Here is a 16,784-nt window from a genome sequence, read left to right as displayed (position 1 = left end):
AGCAAAACACCTTTTTCCTAGGGCTGCTGCCCGTCCCTCACCCCGCCTTTGGTGCTCACGGCGAGTCACCTCTTGCTGGAGAAGGGCCAGCTGGTGAGTTCATCCGGAGCAAAGGGCTAGAGGATTAGAGAGAGCGGGGTGTTGAGAAGATTAAGATTTTTTTTAACATGCAAATTCTTTGTTTTTAAAGGATACTATTATTGTAGCTGCCAGCCCCCGAAAGACACACGGACCACTAGAACTCAGAGTTATAGGAAACACACTCTTTATTCAGCCAGCTGGGTCTGCCAGGGGTACACAGACCCCAAATTAAGCAGCCCGGAAATGTAGAGAGGTACAGGGTTTTTAAGCCCAAAACCCCATTCTTCATTCTGTCTGAACACAAAGGTCTATTTTTCTTCTATTCACTACCTGTCAACCTACAGGTCAGGTGTGCAAGCCAGGGTACAGAAGCAGAAAGCTTAATGTTAGAATGTTATGTTCCCATGGGTGATAGCCCATGTTCCCATGGCAATAGCCAAGCAGTAATTTCCTGCCAACACTGTGTACGTGATTATATGCAAAGAAAGAAAAAAGAGAAATCGAAAGAGTAAAAAGTAAATGTCCTTATTCCCCACCCTTCAAACTTTAACCACACGTCCAGCAGCCCCGTGCTGAAGAAACCAGTGGTGAGCTGTCAGCTACAGCCAAGAGTCTGGAGAAGGGCTGGGGGCTGGGGGAGGTTTTGGGTGGTGAAGAGGTGGCTGGAAATATGCTTAAAAATGAATCTTTTCATGAATTTACAATTATCTCAAAAAGTTTAAAAACAAAATTTAAAGGTAATACACTTGGCGACAAATATAAAAAGTACAAAAAAAGAATGAAGTTTCCCTCCCTCGTATGTCTCCAAATTCCCCCGAAGAAAAATATTGTTAAATTACTTGTGTGGCCTTCCAAAGATAGTGTGAGTGTAAACACACACCTTGGGAGAGGTACATAGGTGAGTGTATATCCTTTTCCCCCAAGAAAAGGTAGCATTCCTTACACAGTTTGCTTTCTATCATAAACACATGTAAGAAATCATTTCTTATCAGTATATGCATATGCCTCATTCCTATCGGATGTAGTCTTTAATAATATATATGTATAAATGATTCAAAGAGAAAATCATAACCTCAAATATTGACAGGTAGTGAATAGAAGAAAAAATAGATCTTTGTGTTCAGACAGAATGAACATTGAAACAAAAGGTAAGAACACCTTGAAGGTTCTCCAAACTTAGAGGCAGTGGACACGGTGAAATAGCAATGGTACCTGGCTAGGGCACCTGATAAGGTAATCTTGCCCAATTTTTGCCAAGCAACTGCCAGGCAGAGGCTTCTGCCTCCAAGTAAGAGCAGTGAGAGTGAGTGTAAGCACCTGAGACAGGCAGGCGGGGCGTTGCGGTGCCCATGGCAATGATGTGGTTGTCCCAGGTCCAGAAGACCAGATACTAATGTACCTCCCTAATCCGGCAGCAAGTCTCTTTCCTGAAATTACTGGCAAAGAGTGGCGATAAACAGACCCAGCACTCACATGTGAGCTAAAGGGGAACTTCAAAAATTAAGGTGAGGACCCAACCCAAGACTGCCAAAACATCTGAGGAAAACTCTAACATCAAGAATGGAGAAACACCACAATTCCATAAAAGAGGGAAGTAACACCTAAGAAAATAGAACTAATGGAGCAAACATAAGATGACACAGTTCTCTCCTCTGAGTGAGGATGATGAAACTGGCTCAGAATGTCTCACACCTGAGCCTCAGCTTTGATATTCACAAACTAAAAATTTGCCTCTTTTATATTCTGGTTCTATTGTGACAGTTTTCGGTAAAGGATGACTCAGAATCTGGCCATCTGAATGGAGAAAAGGTTACATACCAAGTAAAAATACATGGGTTTAAACATTAAAATATTTTCCCAGCACACCAAACAAAAGATTATGCTGTCTATGTTACAATGTTAATGTAACAAACACTTCAAGATGAAAAGCACTAAAAGACACAAATAGTGATATTTCATATGAATAAAAGGACAATTAACAAAGAAGTACTGGATTATATATCTCACATCAGAGCTTCTAAATATGTAAAGCAAAATTAAAATAAATATCAGACTTCTGAGTTAAGATGGTGAATTTTCTCTTTCAATACCTAATGAGATGAGCAATAAATGGTATACATACAAACATACTCACACACACATCATCATCATCATCATCATCATCATCATCATCAACATCAGCCAAACCAGACTGGTGCCTAAGAAAATAACCTAATTTGTCTGGAGCAAACGGAGAAGTCCAAATTAGCTCAGCTCCTACCTTCGACCTCACCTCCCAGTAGCCTTATTGGTGAACTGATAAGATCCTGAAAATTCTTGCTAATGCGATAGGACCTGAAGTGATCCAACCTGAATGAGAATCCTCACCATTGACCTCTTCTAAGAACAAGTATATATGGTTCCTAAAGAAGAATGGGGAAGGTAAGCGATGGGACTGACTCTCAAAAAGGGAAATTCCAGAACTACCCACTGATCTGGGAAAATGTCCCAAAGAAGAGGAAATTCAACTTTGAAAAGATTTTTTAAAAGTCCACTGACCAATTTGAATGTCTATCAATGGAAGAAGGGTGAATAAGTGTGTATTTGATATTATGGATAACTCCGTTGCCATTGAAAAGTGAAGTTGGATCTGTAGCTACTGACCTGGTAGGTTGTCCTGGTGAATTAAGCAAGAAAGAATATAGTAACCAAGAAATATATATAATGTATGATCTCACCTTTGTGAAGTCAAATGATAAATTCACAAAATTTTATATAAATTGTATACATTTATTTATATGGGTCCGTACGTGTATCTGTATATCTTTGTAGAGGTTTACGTCATTATGGAGAAAACTGTGTGGGCTTACATACCTCCACAAATGGCATTGGTTACATGATAGTATTCAAGGGGAGTGCATAAGGCAAGAGGAAATGAGAATAAAAACTGATTAGCAAAGTGGGAAAATATCTGTGGTATATGTTCAATGAAACACAGAAATCAAAATTCCTCAAATAGAATATTGTATGTCAACTATAATTTTAAAAAATCTCTAGCCATAATATTGCTGCAAATATATAAAACCGAATTTTCATGTAGCAGTAACAAGGATAAAGGAAAACTGGATTTAAGGAGTCGATTTTTGTCTTAGATTCTTTTTTTTCCATGAGAAAGTAACAGAAAAAAAGAAAAATAAATTAATATTATGTGTGTATATATTCACAGTAATTGAATAAGTGCTTATTAGAACAATAAATAGAGCAAACCATTTTGTCTAGTTCATTTTGTTTATCAATAACACTAATATAGAAAATGTCCGTTCAGATAATTATGTTGTGCAAAACAGTGTTAATAGTTCTAGTTCTTCGCTGACTCGAGGCAGACCTCACGCTTGGTCACAACTGCCCCAAGCGATCCCGGAACACCTGGTTTGGTGTAGCATCCCCGGATAACACTTGTAAAACAAAGGCTGGCATTGTGGTCATTAATGCAGTTTGGCCCGAATGGGTGTTTTAAACCAATTACGCAAATCAGAAATGTAAACCTTTCACTCTGTATTTTCTACTACACTTACTGCTAAGGGAACAAGCTGTTAGGTACAAAGATAGGATTTATGCAGCTCACACTCCCCCAAGTCTTTTCCTACATTCTTCTCATTGAATGGATTGCTTTGTGCACAGGTTCTTTTCAACTCTGCTTCCCCAGGAGTCCACCAGTCCCACAGATAAGCTGACTCAATTTTCCCACTACTTCCCTGCATTCAATTTAAATTCGTAAAGTACCATAATGCCACAGTTTCTTCAAACAGTACACACTGACTCAAGACAGCTGTAAATAGAAATATAAAGCCAACTTTAAAATTGCACAGCCATAAAATGATTCAGAATGTGCTTAGAATTATTTTTAATATTATTATTCACTTGAAAATCACAAAGTAAATTGTTTTCCTTTTTTACCCCACAGAATTCGCAGACTCCCACAGGCACCCAAATAGAGAAGGAAATTTAGAGTTTTAAGCAGCTTATTGATGAGAGCAGCGAGGGCGATAAATAACATCATCGATGAGCCTGACAGCTCAACTCTTAATTTCGAGCTGATTGGCCTTGTGTTACAGTAATCCAAGTGGCAAACATAATATGATTTCTTGTGTGTGTGTGTGTGTGTGATATAAGAATAAAAGAATTTAAAAGTTGTATTTCTCCCTGTTGGTACTATTGCAGTGATCTATCTAACCCAGAAAATGTAAACATGTTTTGATCACCCGAAGTGTGAAACTTGTTTTGACTCAGTAAAATAAACAGACACCATGCGGCTGGCTGATAAGACCCTGAAGACGTCATCATAGAGCATAAATTGAAAGAGACTCTAATGCGGACTCAGAAAGCGTGGTCCCTATCCTCCCGGGACTACGTTCCTCCGTCTCTTGGTTTCCTGACTGCTCTGCTTTGAAGAAGAAGCCTCCGCTGATTGACCCTCGCAGATCAACAGCATCCGAGCCAGCATGACCGGTCACCGCTTAATACGTGTCTTGTCTCCACCAGCACTGCCGGGTGGTCTGCTAGGACTGAAATCCATCAGGATCTGGTATGATTAAACTTGTGATGCTTTGGCAACTATTTGTGTGTGTCGTCCTTGCTTAGCTGGTTACTCGCTGCGCTCGTTATATACACGTATCTCAGACGAAGTGCTCTCCAACGCTCGTCCTGGCTTGGCCTTAGGGAACGAGTTGAGCCACCTGTGCACATGTCCACGAAGAAGTTGGACACCTTATAATCAGGAGCGACTATTAGTTCCTGCTTCTTTTTCCCTCTCACTTTCCCACTTGGACCATTCCCCCATCACACGATGCTATTTTGAAAAATTTGACAAAGAATTAGGCTTTAAATCAGCAATTCCACTTCTAGAAATCTAACTTAAAGAGATATTTGGTCCAGAAGACGAAGATGAAGATCCCAGTACAAGGATGCCTGAAATGGCCGTATAATATCGTAAACATCCTGCGCTCAGTATTTGGTTAACTAGTTGAATAAATCATCCAAGAAACATAATACTCTGCTCAATAAATGTTAGCTATTCATACAGATTCTGGTAATAGCTATTGAAAAAGATGAACAGCCTAGGAGGAAAGAAATGGTAAATGTTTTATGAACAGTTTAAAAAAGAAAAATGCTACAAATGGCCAATGAGCATTTTAAAAGTATCTCAACTTCATGAATAAAGTAAATGCAAATCAGAACAAGATGTCAATTTTAACTTATTTGATTGGCATCGAGCAACCAATGATTGCAGATTTTCAGAAAACAAGCACTCTCGACACTTTCGTTGGAATGTTTTTTTGGTGCGACCTTTCTGGATGACAATTTGGTCATTTCTATCAGCATGTAAAACACATAAACTCTTAAACTCATTCCCCGGTGCTTAAGAATTCCTCTGCTGGCCAGATTTGTTAAGTACAAAGATGTTCTTATAACATTATTGGTAATAATAAAATAAAAACCACACAACAAACAAATAAAACCCTAGAAATAACCGAAGTATCCATCATGGGGAAGTGGTTAAATTGTAGCATATCCTAACAAATGACTTTTTTATGCAGGAATTAAAAAATATTTTTAGATAAAAGATATTTTTATTTTGCAGTTATAGAACGATTTCCCAAAATATATTAAATTTAAAAAAGTAAATAACTGTATAGTGTATAGGAAATAGGTAGAAATATGTATACATGGTATACAATTAATTTTGTACGTTTTAAATGATTCATAAGAAACTCTATTTAGGTATTTGGGTATTTAGACTTGGGAAGGCTAATTTTCTTATCTTTTTGTAACTTTTTGTATCATTCCAACTTTTTTTTAGTATATGTGCTGCTGAAGCGAGCACTTTGTAACTTTTGGTAGCATGAATTTTCTAATCTCATAGATACATTACTTTTAATCTTACAGACTGTTCATTGAATGAATCAGGGATGAGAGAATGTAATATTCTTTTGTTTGCTTCTTTGTGCTTTTTTATAAAATAAAAAGGGCAATGTCATACTATTTTGAGAACATTATTATGAGCCAATAAAATGGATAATGTAGATAATATAGATCTATATTCGCTGACACAGAAAACTGTACAAACATACTTCTTAATTTAAGAGAGGCCAATTGCAATACAATGTACATAGTTTGATCCCACTTATATAAAATTACGTGTGCATTTGTACCTGTGGGTATTAAGCATTGAGAGATGTCTGCAAAGTGGTTATCTAAGTGTGACATACTTACACATTTTGCTTTGTTAACCATTCTGAACTGCTTTAATTTTCTCAAAAAGAGGATGTGTCATCTTTGAATGTGGAGGATAAAATAAAATTTCTACAAAAGCTTTGACATCTACTTGGTATCTCAGCAAAGTAGAAGCTGGGAGTTGAAGAGGGAAAGGATAAGAAAGCGATTTAAATGGAGTTGTGTACACTGAGAGGCTCCCTACGAGAGCAGTCCAGAAAGGCTAGGAGTGACCTGAGATTGTACCTGGAATCCAGCAGTGGGGAGACAGTACTCCTAGTGTAGGGGAGAAACCTGAGCTGGCCAGCTTTAGCATAAACAAAAGCAGGTCTGCAGGTACCAACCCTGCCATATAATGAAAAAAAAAGAGAAATGAGAGGGGGAAAAAACCTTTTAAAGATGTATATCCACCTAGAAAATCCCCATTAATAAGGCAGGAAGCCTGATTGCTTAGAACATTTTTACAGGAAATGATGGTGTTAAATCTCTATGCTAAAGCACTTACTCTTTGGATAAGGCTAAAAATATACATCATTTTGGTAAGTACATATGAACATAGGTAAATGTGTAGAAGGGTCTAGAGGAGTAAACGGAAGTGCTGAAGAGAGAGAATTGAGGTCAGGATGGAGACGGTGGTCAAAGGGATCTTTAACCTAGTCTATAGTGTTTTGATTTATTGATGAAAGGAAAATAGTCACATATTTTATTGTGGTAAAATATACATAAAATTTACCATTATAATCATTTTAAGTGTACAATTCAGTGGCATGAATAGTCACGATATTGTACATCCATCATGACTATCCATTTTCAGAGCTTTGCATCATCCCAAATGGAAACTCTGCCCATTAAATAACTCCCAAGTCTCTCTTCCTCCAATTCCTAGTGACCTCTTTTCTATTTCCTGTTTCTATGAACTCGCCTAATCTAGGAACTTCATATAAATCAAATCATACAATATTTATATTTTTGGCATATTTCATTCAGGATCATGTCCTCAGGTTCCATCCATGTTGTAGCACGTGTCAGAATTTCCTGCCTTTTTACAGCTGAATAGAATCCCACTGTGTGGATGAACCACATTTCCTGATCTGTTCATCTGCCGATGGACACTTAGCTTATTTCTACTTTTTGGCTATTATCAATAATGCTGCTATGACAATTGGTGGATAAGTGTCTGAGTCCCTGCTTTCAATGCTTTTAGGCAAATACCTACGAGGAGAATTGCTGAATCCTACGGTAATTCAAGGTCTAACTTTTTGAGGAACTGCCAAACTCTTCTCCACAGCGGCTATACCATTTTATATTCCTACCAATAATGCATGAGGCTTCCAATTTCTCCACATCATCACCAACACTTGTTTTCTGTTTTTTTAAATAACCATCCTAATGGGCGGTAGCTCATTGTGGTTTTGGTTTGCATTTTCACACATAATTTTTTTTCATGTATAAACTTTTAATTAGAAATTATTTGTAAAAAAAACTAAAGGGATTAGGGTTTGTTTTCTTGATTCACAAACTAGGGACACCTCCTTCACTGAGAAGTTCTATGAGGACAGAGGCCCCAGCTCCTACCAAGGTGCCTGGTACCTAGTAGGCACTCAATAAATCCAGCATTCATTGGATGAATAAATAACTGCATTAGTCTCTCAGTTTACATGAGATTAATGTATGCTCTGAGGGGGATGAGTCTATGAAGAAGTGTCGCCTTGAGAAATACACACACACATGCATATTTACCCAGCCATAAAAAAGAAAGAAATCCGACCATTTGCAACAATGTGGACAGACCTCGAGGCCTTTACGCTAAGTGAAATAATTCAGACAGAGAAAGACAAACACTTTACAACCTCACTTACATGTGGGACCTAAAAACCTTGAACTCATAGAAACAGAGTAGAATGGTGACTGCCAGTTTCCAGGGGAGACATGGGGAAGATGTTGGTCAAACAGCACAAACTTTCAGATCTAAGATTAATAACTTCCAGGAATGCAATGTACAGCAGGGCGGCTATAGTTAATACTGTGTTTAATACAAGAATAAAACAGTAATTAGGTGAGGCGAAGGCCACGTTAGCTAACCTTATTGTGGTAACATTTTGCAATATATATGTGTATCAAAACATCACATTGTCACATCGCATACCTTAAACTTACACAGCGTTCTGTGTTAATTATATCTCAATAAATCTGGGGATGGGGGTGGAAATGAGACTTCACGCAGAAAAAAAAGGAAAGAAAAATACACAAAACATACTAATTTCTGAAAAAGACACCATTGTTTTGGAAGTCTTCGGTAAAGAGCATATTTCAAGACAGATCTAGGATAGCCAAGAGAAGTGACACTACTTACAGTTTTAAGAAAAGCAATTTCGGGGCCAATATTCATCCATCCGCATTGCCAGATAAGGACAAGGTATTTTTCAAGTGTACTCATATTACGCAACCAGGAACCCTGTGTTTCTGAGTTGCAGGCGGGGTGGCTGATGAGAAAGATATATGCAATAAAACTATTGTACCGCCTGGAGTCACGTCACTATTTTTATGCTTGGAAGTCAGTTACTAATATTAATCACTTTATCATAAATTCCGAAACAATAGTAGATATTTGAATTTTTTCCCAATTAGTCCACTTATCCATGGATGAACATTATTTATTGTGGATGGCAACCGTCCATTACTTCGCCCCAGCTGGAGAAGATGGGGGCCATTCAGCTTGTTCCCCCATTCCCTTCCCACGAGTTTAAAGGGCAGTACACTATTCCTCTCCCCACTCCCCAAGCTGAAAACTTGTTTGAAAGTCACTGCCATTGACCTGCACAAGCCCCTGCTGCCCTTGGCGGGAAGGAAGGGAGGAGAGAGGTAGTTGGTGCGAGAGAGGGGCGCCCAATGGGAGCTGCCTTCATTCCCTTCTTCCTTGAATTGTGCATTTAAATGCTTCGCGTGTGAGTCAGCTGGAGCGCACACAAGGTGGCTGAGGCTGATAGCTTTTGCTGGCACCCCTCGAGAAGGCCCTCCAGACAACACCCCCACGACAAAGGCTATATGTTAGATTGCCCCAGGCAGGAACTGGTGGAGATGTCTGGGAGAAAGGGATTGAGGCTGACCTTTCCCAGGTTAGGGAGTGCACGGAGGAGGCCCCAGAGAGTAACGATGTGCCCAGACGAAGTAGGAGAGCTGGCATCGATACGCCTGCCACACTGGGAAAACTGTAACTGAAGTAGCAAGGATCAGCAGAAGGAGAACAGACAACCCCTTATGGACTGTGTCTTGCAAAGAACGTTCCTTCCCCCTCCTCCTCCTCACCTCTCTCTGGGAGGAGCAGAAGCCAAGCAGAGACAAAGGAGATGCATTACCACCGGCTCCACTAAGAGCTGTTCCGTTAGAGCCTCAAGCCCACCTATATCGGGAGGATGGCAAGAGCTGTGAATTAAATATGAGACTAAAGATCTAAAACCGGCAGGCCTAAGTCCTAACACTTGGAACAAGACTGCATTAGTTACTGAGAGTGACTGCACAGTTATGGGACCAGAGTAGGATAGTCTTCAGGTAACCTGCTACTTAGGGAACAAGAGGTTTGCTAGAGACAGTGGTAACGGTTATTGGGGGAAAAAAAAAATGGTTTCATATTCATATCTCACAAGTTCAGGCTTTTCAGGCTGATTATATATTTTCGTAACATAATTATTTAATAGTGAATTGTTTGTCTCTCATAAACTATAAGGACCATGGACCAGAGACCGTGTCTATATTGTTTACTATTTTATCCCTTGAGAGGAGAGCATATGTGTTCAACATTCGTTAAACAACAATTCTTATCTTCTAAAGATACAAATGAAAATGTCTACAGAATAAACAATGTGATGTCTAGGATTTACTTTAAAATAAATCAGGAAGGCAGGGGTGAGAGAGTGGGTGGAGATATAAATAGAACAGGATTGATAATTCTTAAAGCTGGATAATGGGCACACGGAGTTCATTATATTCTCTCTCTCTCTCTTTTTAAAACTTTGAAAAATTGTCATAAAACCATAATTAACTTTCTTAATTTAAAATTTCTCTCAACATAGTATGAAAACATTCAAATATACATAAAAGTCTAAAGTGAACACTTATATATCTACCATGGAGATTTGCGGTGTTAAATCCATCTACACGTTTATCCATCTATTTCTGATGCATTTTGAAGGAATTTGCACACAGCAGCACTTTCCACTCCTCAACAATACAGTATATCATAGAGTTCAAAATTCTTCCATTTTTTAAGGTAAAATTTACTTACAGAGAAATCATATATTTCCTATATATACATATATTATGTATTTACTATATATAGCTTTTATCTATATAATCTACAAAAACGTATATATATATATATACACTTACCGTTTGTCTTTATATTCTGAAGTTTACAGTATGTTGTGTTTTCCCAAAATTCATATGTTGAAGCTCTAAGCCCCCATGTATTTGGAGTTGGGGCCTCTGGGAGGTAATTAGGGTTAGATTAGGACATAAGGATGGGTCCTTCATTATGGGATTAGTGGCTTCGTAAGAAGAGGACATCTCTCTCTCCCTCCCCCTCACCCCTACTGGGGAAAGGCCATGTGAGGACATAGCAAGAAATCTGCAATCCAAGAAGAGAGCCCTCACCAAGAACCGAACTGGCCAGCACCTTGATCTTGGACTTCCCAGCCTCTGGAACTGTGAGAAAATGGCTCTCTGTTGTTTAAGCCACCAGTCTGTGATATTTCGTTATGGCAGCCTGGGCAGACTAAGACATAGTGTTATTGGGAACCACCGAAGGGGGCTTGATTGCATACTTTCTTAAAGATCACTGGCTGAAGGTGGAGGAAGAAATGAAAAAGGTAAAGAATAGATACAGGAAGACTGGATAGGAGACTGCAGTTGGCAAGGCCAGAGATGATCTTAGTGTATCTAGACGCGTAACAATGGAGGCCAAAAGAAGTGAATAGATGCAGGAAATATTTAGGAGTTAAAAGAGACAGGACTCGTTGACAAGAAAAATATAGCAACAATTGCTGGCTACTGGTAATGCCACTCACTGACATAGGGAACACAGAAGGAAAAGCAGGCTTTTTAGGCTTTTTTTTTTTTTTTGATGGGGGTGGGGTGAGTTCAGTTTTAGACATATTCAACTTGAGATGCCTGTGAGAGTCAACAGACATTTGGATACATGCATCTGGTACTGTGAGGATGGGGCGGGCTGGAGATAAACCTGTGGGAGTCACCAGCATAAAAATTATCGTTAAAGCCATGGGAACAGTTAAGATTGCGCAGGGAGAAGCAGGTGAAGGTGGCCCATGTCAGAACTCTGAGGAGCATCAAAGGTTTAAAAGGACTGGGGAAAAGAGCAGGAATCAGCTACGGAGCCTGAAAAGAAGCATCACGAGCAACACCGATTCATGGAAGCCTAGAGAAGACGATGTTTCAAGAAGCAGGGAGTTAAACAAAATAAATGTTTAACGGCACTTGGTGAAGACATCACAAACCGCTTCACAATGAGGATGTGATTTCGGCCATTCCGTCAGAACATCTGAACTCTGTTGGCCATACACTCCCTGTCTGCCGACCAATGGTTTTCAGTGTGTGGTCCCCAGAATGGGCGCAATCTGTGTTTTAACAGGCCTTCGAGGGTGATTGTGATGCTCACTGAAGTTCGAGAATCCCAGCACTAGACGAGGCTCAGGGAGCACTTGGTAAACCATCCTTTTAGGAAGCAATTCCCGTTCTACTAAACACCTTTTCCGTTAGATTTGTCGATACATTTTACCAAGTTGTTGGAGCCTGAGAAGCAGGATTTTGTCAATACCCAACATTTATTGTCATGGAGATCCTATCTTGATTTTAATGCTCCTGCCCTACAACCAACCAAGACCTACCACTTCCCCTCTACTGGGGGTATCTTTTTCCATCTTTGCAACTGTGCTCATTCGTAACAGCTAATTATCCACAGTGTCTGCTACCTGGTGGCTACTCTTTGCGCATTTTTTTCAGTTTTTGATTCTGCTACCAACTGAGTAAGTCTCAGTCTCGCAGTTTAAATCTCTTCGTGACATGGATTGTTGGTGAAACTGCAAACTGGTACAATTTAGGAGAGTAACTGGGCATCATTGATCGAAACAACAACGAAAACATCACCTTTGACCCAGTAACTCCGCTGCTAGGGGTTTAACCTACAGATGTACTTGCATATGTGCACAAAGAAGCGGGGCCTCTCCCCCCGCCCCGTCTCAGGCCAATGCCGGGACCCCCACCATCCAGGGCCCCCTCCGAGTGAGTCAGGGGCGCCGTCTCCATCAGAGGCCTGTTCACACCTCACTTCACACTTGCGTCAGTGGGAAACAGCTGGAGAATCCCTCGCAGCCGCAGCGTGTCGCACGTCCCCCCCAACAGCGGCTCAAACCGGTTGCGACTTGGTTTTCTCTCTGTTCTCTTATCTTGGGAAGGGAGGACGAGGTGCCACGGCCAAGATCAGTTACCACGGCCTTCACCGCGCGGGCGCAGCCCGCGGCCCGGGGGCGGGGCCCAGGAGGGGCGGGGACTCGAGGCGAAGGGGCGGGGCCCGGGGCGGGAAGGGGCGGAGCCCGGGGCGGGAAGGGGCGGGGCCGGCAGGGTGATGGCCAGGTTTGTTGCCGCCGCCGCCGCCTCAGCAGCAGGAACCGAAGTCGCCGCCGCCGCCAGGGTCGCCGGCCACCCGGCCACCCTCGCGCTGGCTCGGCCGGGGCCCGCAGCCATGGAGGACTTCATCGTGATCTCGGACGACAGCGGCTCGGAGAGCTCCGAGGGCACCCGCTCGAGCCGGGCGCGGAGGCTCCGCCGGGCCCTGTCCCGGACCCCCGGCGCGCTGTCCCGCCGGCCCGTGGTGAGTGAGCGCCGCCGCGGCCGCGCAGCCTCACGATCTTCGGCCCAGTCCGCTGTCCCCAGCGTCCCGGCCGCCCACCGGGTGGCGCCCCACGGCTGCAGCCGCTTCCCGCCTCGGAGCAGCGCTGCGGGCCGGGAGCGGGGCCCCCAGGCCTTCGGATCCCGCGGGGGCTGGAGAGCGGTGGCCGGACACATGGGCGACGTCCAGGCGCGCCCGGTGCGGGGGGCGCTAGAGCCCACAGCAAGCGGCGGTCTCAGGCCCGGCCGCGGGCTTGCCCGGGCCTCGGCGGCGGTGGGGGCTGGAGGTCTAGGGGGACAAGGGGTTCTGGTGGGGAGCCCCCGACCTCGAGGCCCGGACGCGGGAACGTGCAATTGTTTGGCTTGTGCTGGGTACAGATGTGTGCAGGGAGGTAACGGGAGCCCAGGCTGGGCGGGAGGGTACGAGGGGAGGGCATTGCGGGCCTGGGCCAGATGGTGGCCGCGGTCCAGGGCCTGGCAGCCGAGCGAGGGGCCCGACTTTGGAGTTGTGCAGGAGGCGATTTATATCGCTTAGCAAACATTCACCAAGCTCTGAAGGAAGAGGGAGGGGGAACATCTCGCACTATTTCTTTTTCCCTGGGGCTCCAGGTCTTTGTCCTTCCTGAGATGGTAGATAAAACGTCTCTGGTCCTTGCCTGTCTAGAATCCTCCACAGATATTTATCGGACCCCTACTATGGGCCAGATGTTTTAGAGGCTGGGGATAGAGTGGAGAACACAACACTCCTGGTTCTAGAAGGTGACACGTTCAACAAGTGGCTATTGAGTTCTCAATGGACAGGCTTCTATGAGAAGACTCTCAGCATCAGACTTCCAACAACCTTCCCCGCCACCCGAAGCCACACCCCAGAAATAAAAAAAAAAAATGATCATGCTTATGTTATTTTGTAGATCTGTAACATATAGTTTAAGGAAAACGCCTTTATTCATATGCAAGTACTCCTTCAAGACAAATCTAGCTTCTGCTTCTGCTCCTCCAGTCCCCTTGCCCGCCATTTTGGTCCCTAAGCCTCCACCGTGAGCCCCTTCTGTGTCCCAGGTATAGTGCGAGGTGGTCCCTACGGAATGAATGGCATGCAAAACCAATTAACACAGTGTGTCGCCATGGTTCAAGCAGGGGGGGTTCTCAATAAATCTCAGTAAAGACCTTAGAGGAGATGGGCAGACAAGAGACTTTCAAGGTAGAAGTGATCCGACTCGGTAAGTGAACGGAGGCACCTCATCCCGCGGCGGTACGTGTAACAGAGTAGATCCAAAATAAATATTTGTCGGATGAAAGAGCGATTGAAGGAATGGCGGGGAGAGAGCAAGCAGTTCCTGCGAACGTTTGGTAAGTGAGAGCGAGCGCGAGAGTAGGCGCAGGCTTGGATGCCGCGTTCGGACCGGACCTACTGGGTTTAAAGTGCTGATGGGAGATGTACATAGTGTGGCCAGCCCAGAGAATTTGATCTCCAGAGAAAAGTCGGGACTAGAGAGGTTTGGTGATCATCCAAACTGAAAGCATCCAAGGCCTCATCGTGATTGAGATCATCAAGGAAAAGAACATAGAGAGGAAAAAGGTAGAAGGAAAAATCACTGCAGAATAACTCACAGCTGCTTCTCCTCCTGGTCGCTCCTCTTTCCTGCTGCCCCTTCTTTCATTCCCCCTTGAACTTGGTCCTTCCTATCTGCCTCCTTTCGCCCCAGGTACCGTCCCTCTTCCCTTATCCCCAGTCTGTTGTGGCTCACACTGCTCCCCTCCCCATGACCACCCACCCAGGCCTTTTGATCTTGAGCCTTTCGATTTAATGACAAATGAAGGACAAATTCCAAAGAGGGTAACAACCAATTTAAATCTTGCTTCTCCAGATATTTTTACTCCAGCTTTCTAAAAACCCCAAGCTTTTCTCCTTTTACCTTTCTTGCAAATTAGATAAGGGTAGTAGGATAACTATGTAAAAGTTCAGAAGCATTGAGAGTCTTTCAAGTTTATAAAGCCTTGAGTGACTTTGTTTAGCTTTTCCTCAAGGTCCTGGGTGGGTCAGGACCTCCCCCACACAGCGGCTGCGTGAGCTTGGCCAGTTCCGTCACCTCTGTCAGCTTTTGCTCTTGGGAACATTAATACCTACCTGGCAGGACCATTAGAAGGTTCATAATGAAGCAATGCGAGGACAATGCCCAGCAGAAATGAGAGCTTTTGCCATACTTCGCGTTCTCAGCCACGCCTGACCTCAGAGCTTGACAGGAAATGAAATACACAGTTTTATCATTTTTTTTTCTTTTGTATGAATATTAACTAAGGTCAAGCAACTTGCTTGAAGTCAAGAAATCAGAATTCAGTTCTATAGTTCACATTTCTGAACTGGTTCTTAACCTGGGTTTAGTCTTCATGAAGTTGATGAAGTATGTCTGCTTTCGTGACCTATTTCTTTTTCTTTTCCACTTATAAAAGAAGAACATGTTCAGATGGTCAGTTAATTTTGGTTGACCTATTATAAAAAATTTAGAAATGTATAAAGAAGAAAATTTAAATTGCCCTTAATTTTGTTATCCAAAGATGACCAATGTGTGATGTCTGTCTAAATTTTCATCCATGATGCACACGTACGCACATGCCCTGTGTCTCCCCATGCGTTTTTGCAAAAATGAAGTCTTGCTATATATGTGGTTTTTTTAGCTTGCCCTTTTCTATTAATGTACCTTTTATCTCTTTCAACATCAATACATATATGTCGTCACCAGTATTTTTAATGTATTTTATTTTACAGATTTATGATTATATTTATGATCTTTTAATGGTATCATGCTGGTGTTTCTAAATGTTCTTTGTACTTTTAAATAGCTTGTGTAAAATTGGAATCGTTTTTCCCTTGAATTTTTAGCAGAACTCTCCTTTTAAAATCAACTGGATCTGGCATTTTTTTTTTGAAGGAAAAATTTTAACTACTGACTTTCTTTCTTCATCGGTTAAAGGACTATTTTGATTTTCCCTTTCTTCTTGAGTCAACTTAAAAATATCTTTTTAACATGGAAAATTTCAAACATGAAAAATGGACCAAATCATAATGATCCGCCATATGCCTAGCACCCAATTAACTCAGTTTTGCTAAGCTTTATTTTTCTAGGAATGTAGCTATTTCATCCAAGTTCCCAAGTTTTTTTGACATTAAGTTATTCATAATGTCTTCTCATCTAATCTTGAAAATATCTGTCATTTTGTTCCTTTTCATTTTTGATCCTGGTTACTGTGCCTTCTCTTTGTTTTCTTAATTTTCTTATCAGGTGTTTGACAGCATTAGTGGCCTTTTTAGGGAACAAACCTTTGACATTGCTGCTCTTCTCTGCTGAGTTTTCTCTGTTTCCTCCATTTCTGTTATTTTTATTATTACCGCCTCTCTTCTACTTTCTTTGGGCCTGTTCTGTTCTTTTTCTGTTGTCTGAAGGTGTTTGTTTAGCACATTAATTTCCTTTCATTCTTCTTTTTAATTAAGTGTCTAAGTCTTGACATTTTCTTCTAAATTTCTGCATGTCGTCTATGTTAGTACCTAGTAT

General features: G+C 42.0%; 1 protein-coding gene across 2 annotated transcripts in view; it reads left to right on the top strand.

The window, feature by feature from the left end:
• The first annotated feature begins 12,980 nt into the window (after nt 1-12,980).
• The window catches only part of SIMC1 (SUMO interacting motifs containing 1), a 35,911-nt gene continuing 32,107 nt past the window's right edge, over nt 12,981-16,784 (top strand). For both annotated transcript variants that reach the window (XM_016155143.2, XM_016155142.2), the window contains exon 1: nt 12,981-13,216. In XM_016155143.2, the coding sequence (XP_016010629.2) occupies nt 13,088-13,216 (129 nt within the window). In that variant the 5' untranslated portion in view covers nt 12,981-13,087. The remainder of the gene's footprint in view (nt 13,217-16,784) is intronic.

This window comes from Rousettus aegyptiacus, unplaced genomic scaffold, assembly GCF_014176215.1.
Source record: "Rousettus aegyptiacus isolate mRouAeg1 unplaced genomic scaffold, mRouAeg1.p scaffold_m13_p_7, whole genome shotgun sequence".
Lineage (NCBI taxonomy): Eukaryota > Metazoa > Chordata > Mammalia > Chiroptera > Pteropodidae > Rousettus > Rousettus aegyptiacus.
The sequence above is the reverse complement of the archived record's forward strand: the minus strand, read 5'-3'. Positions and strand labels throughout refer to the sequence as shown.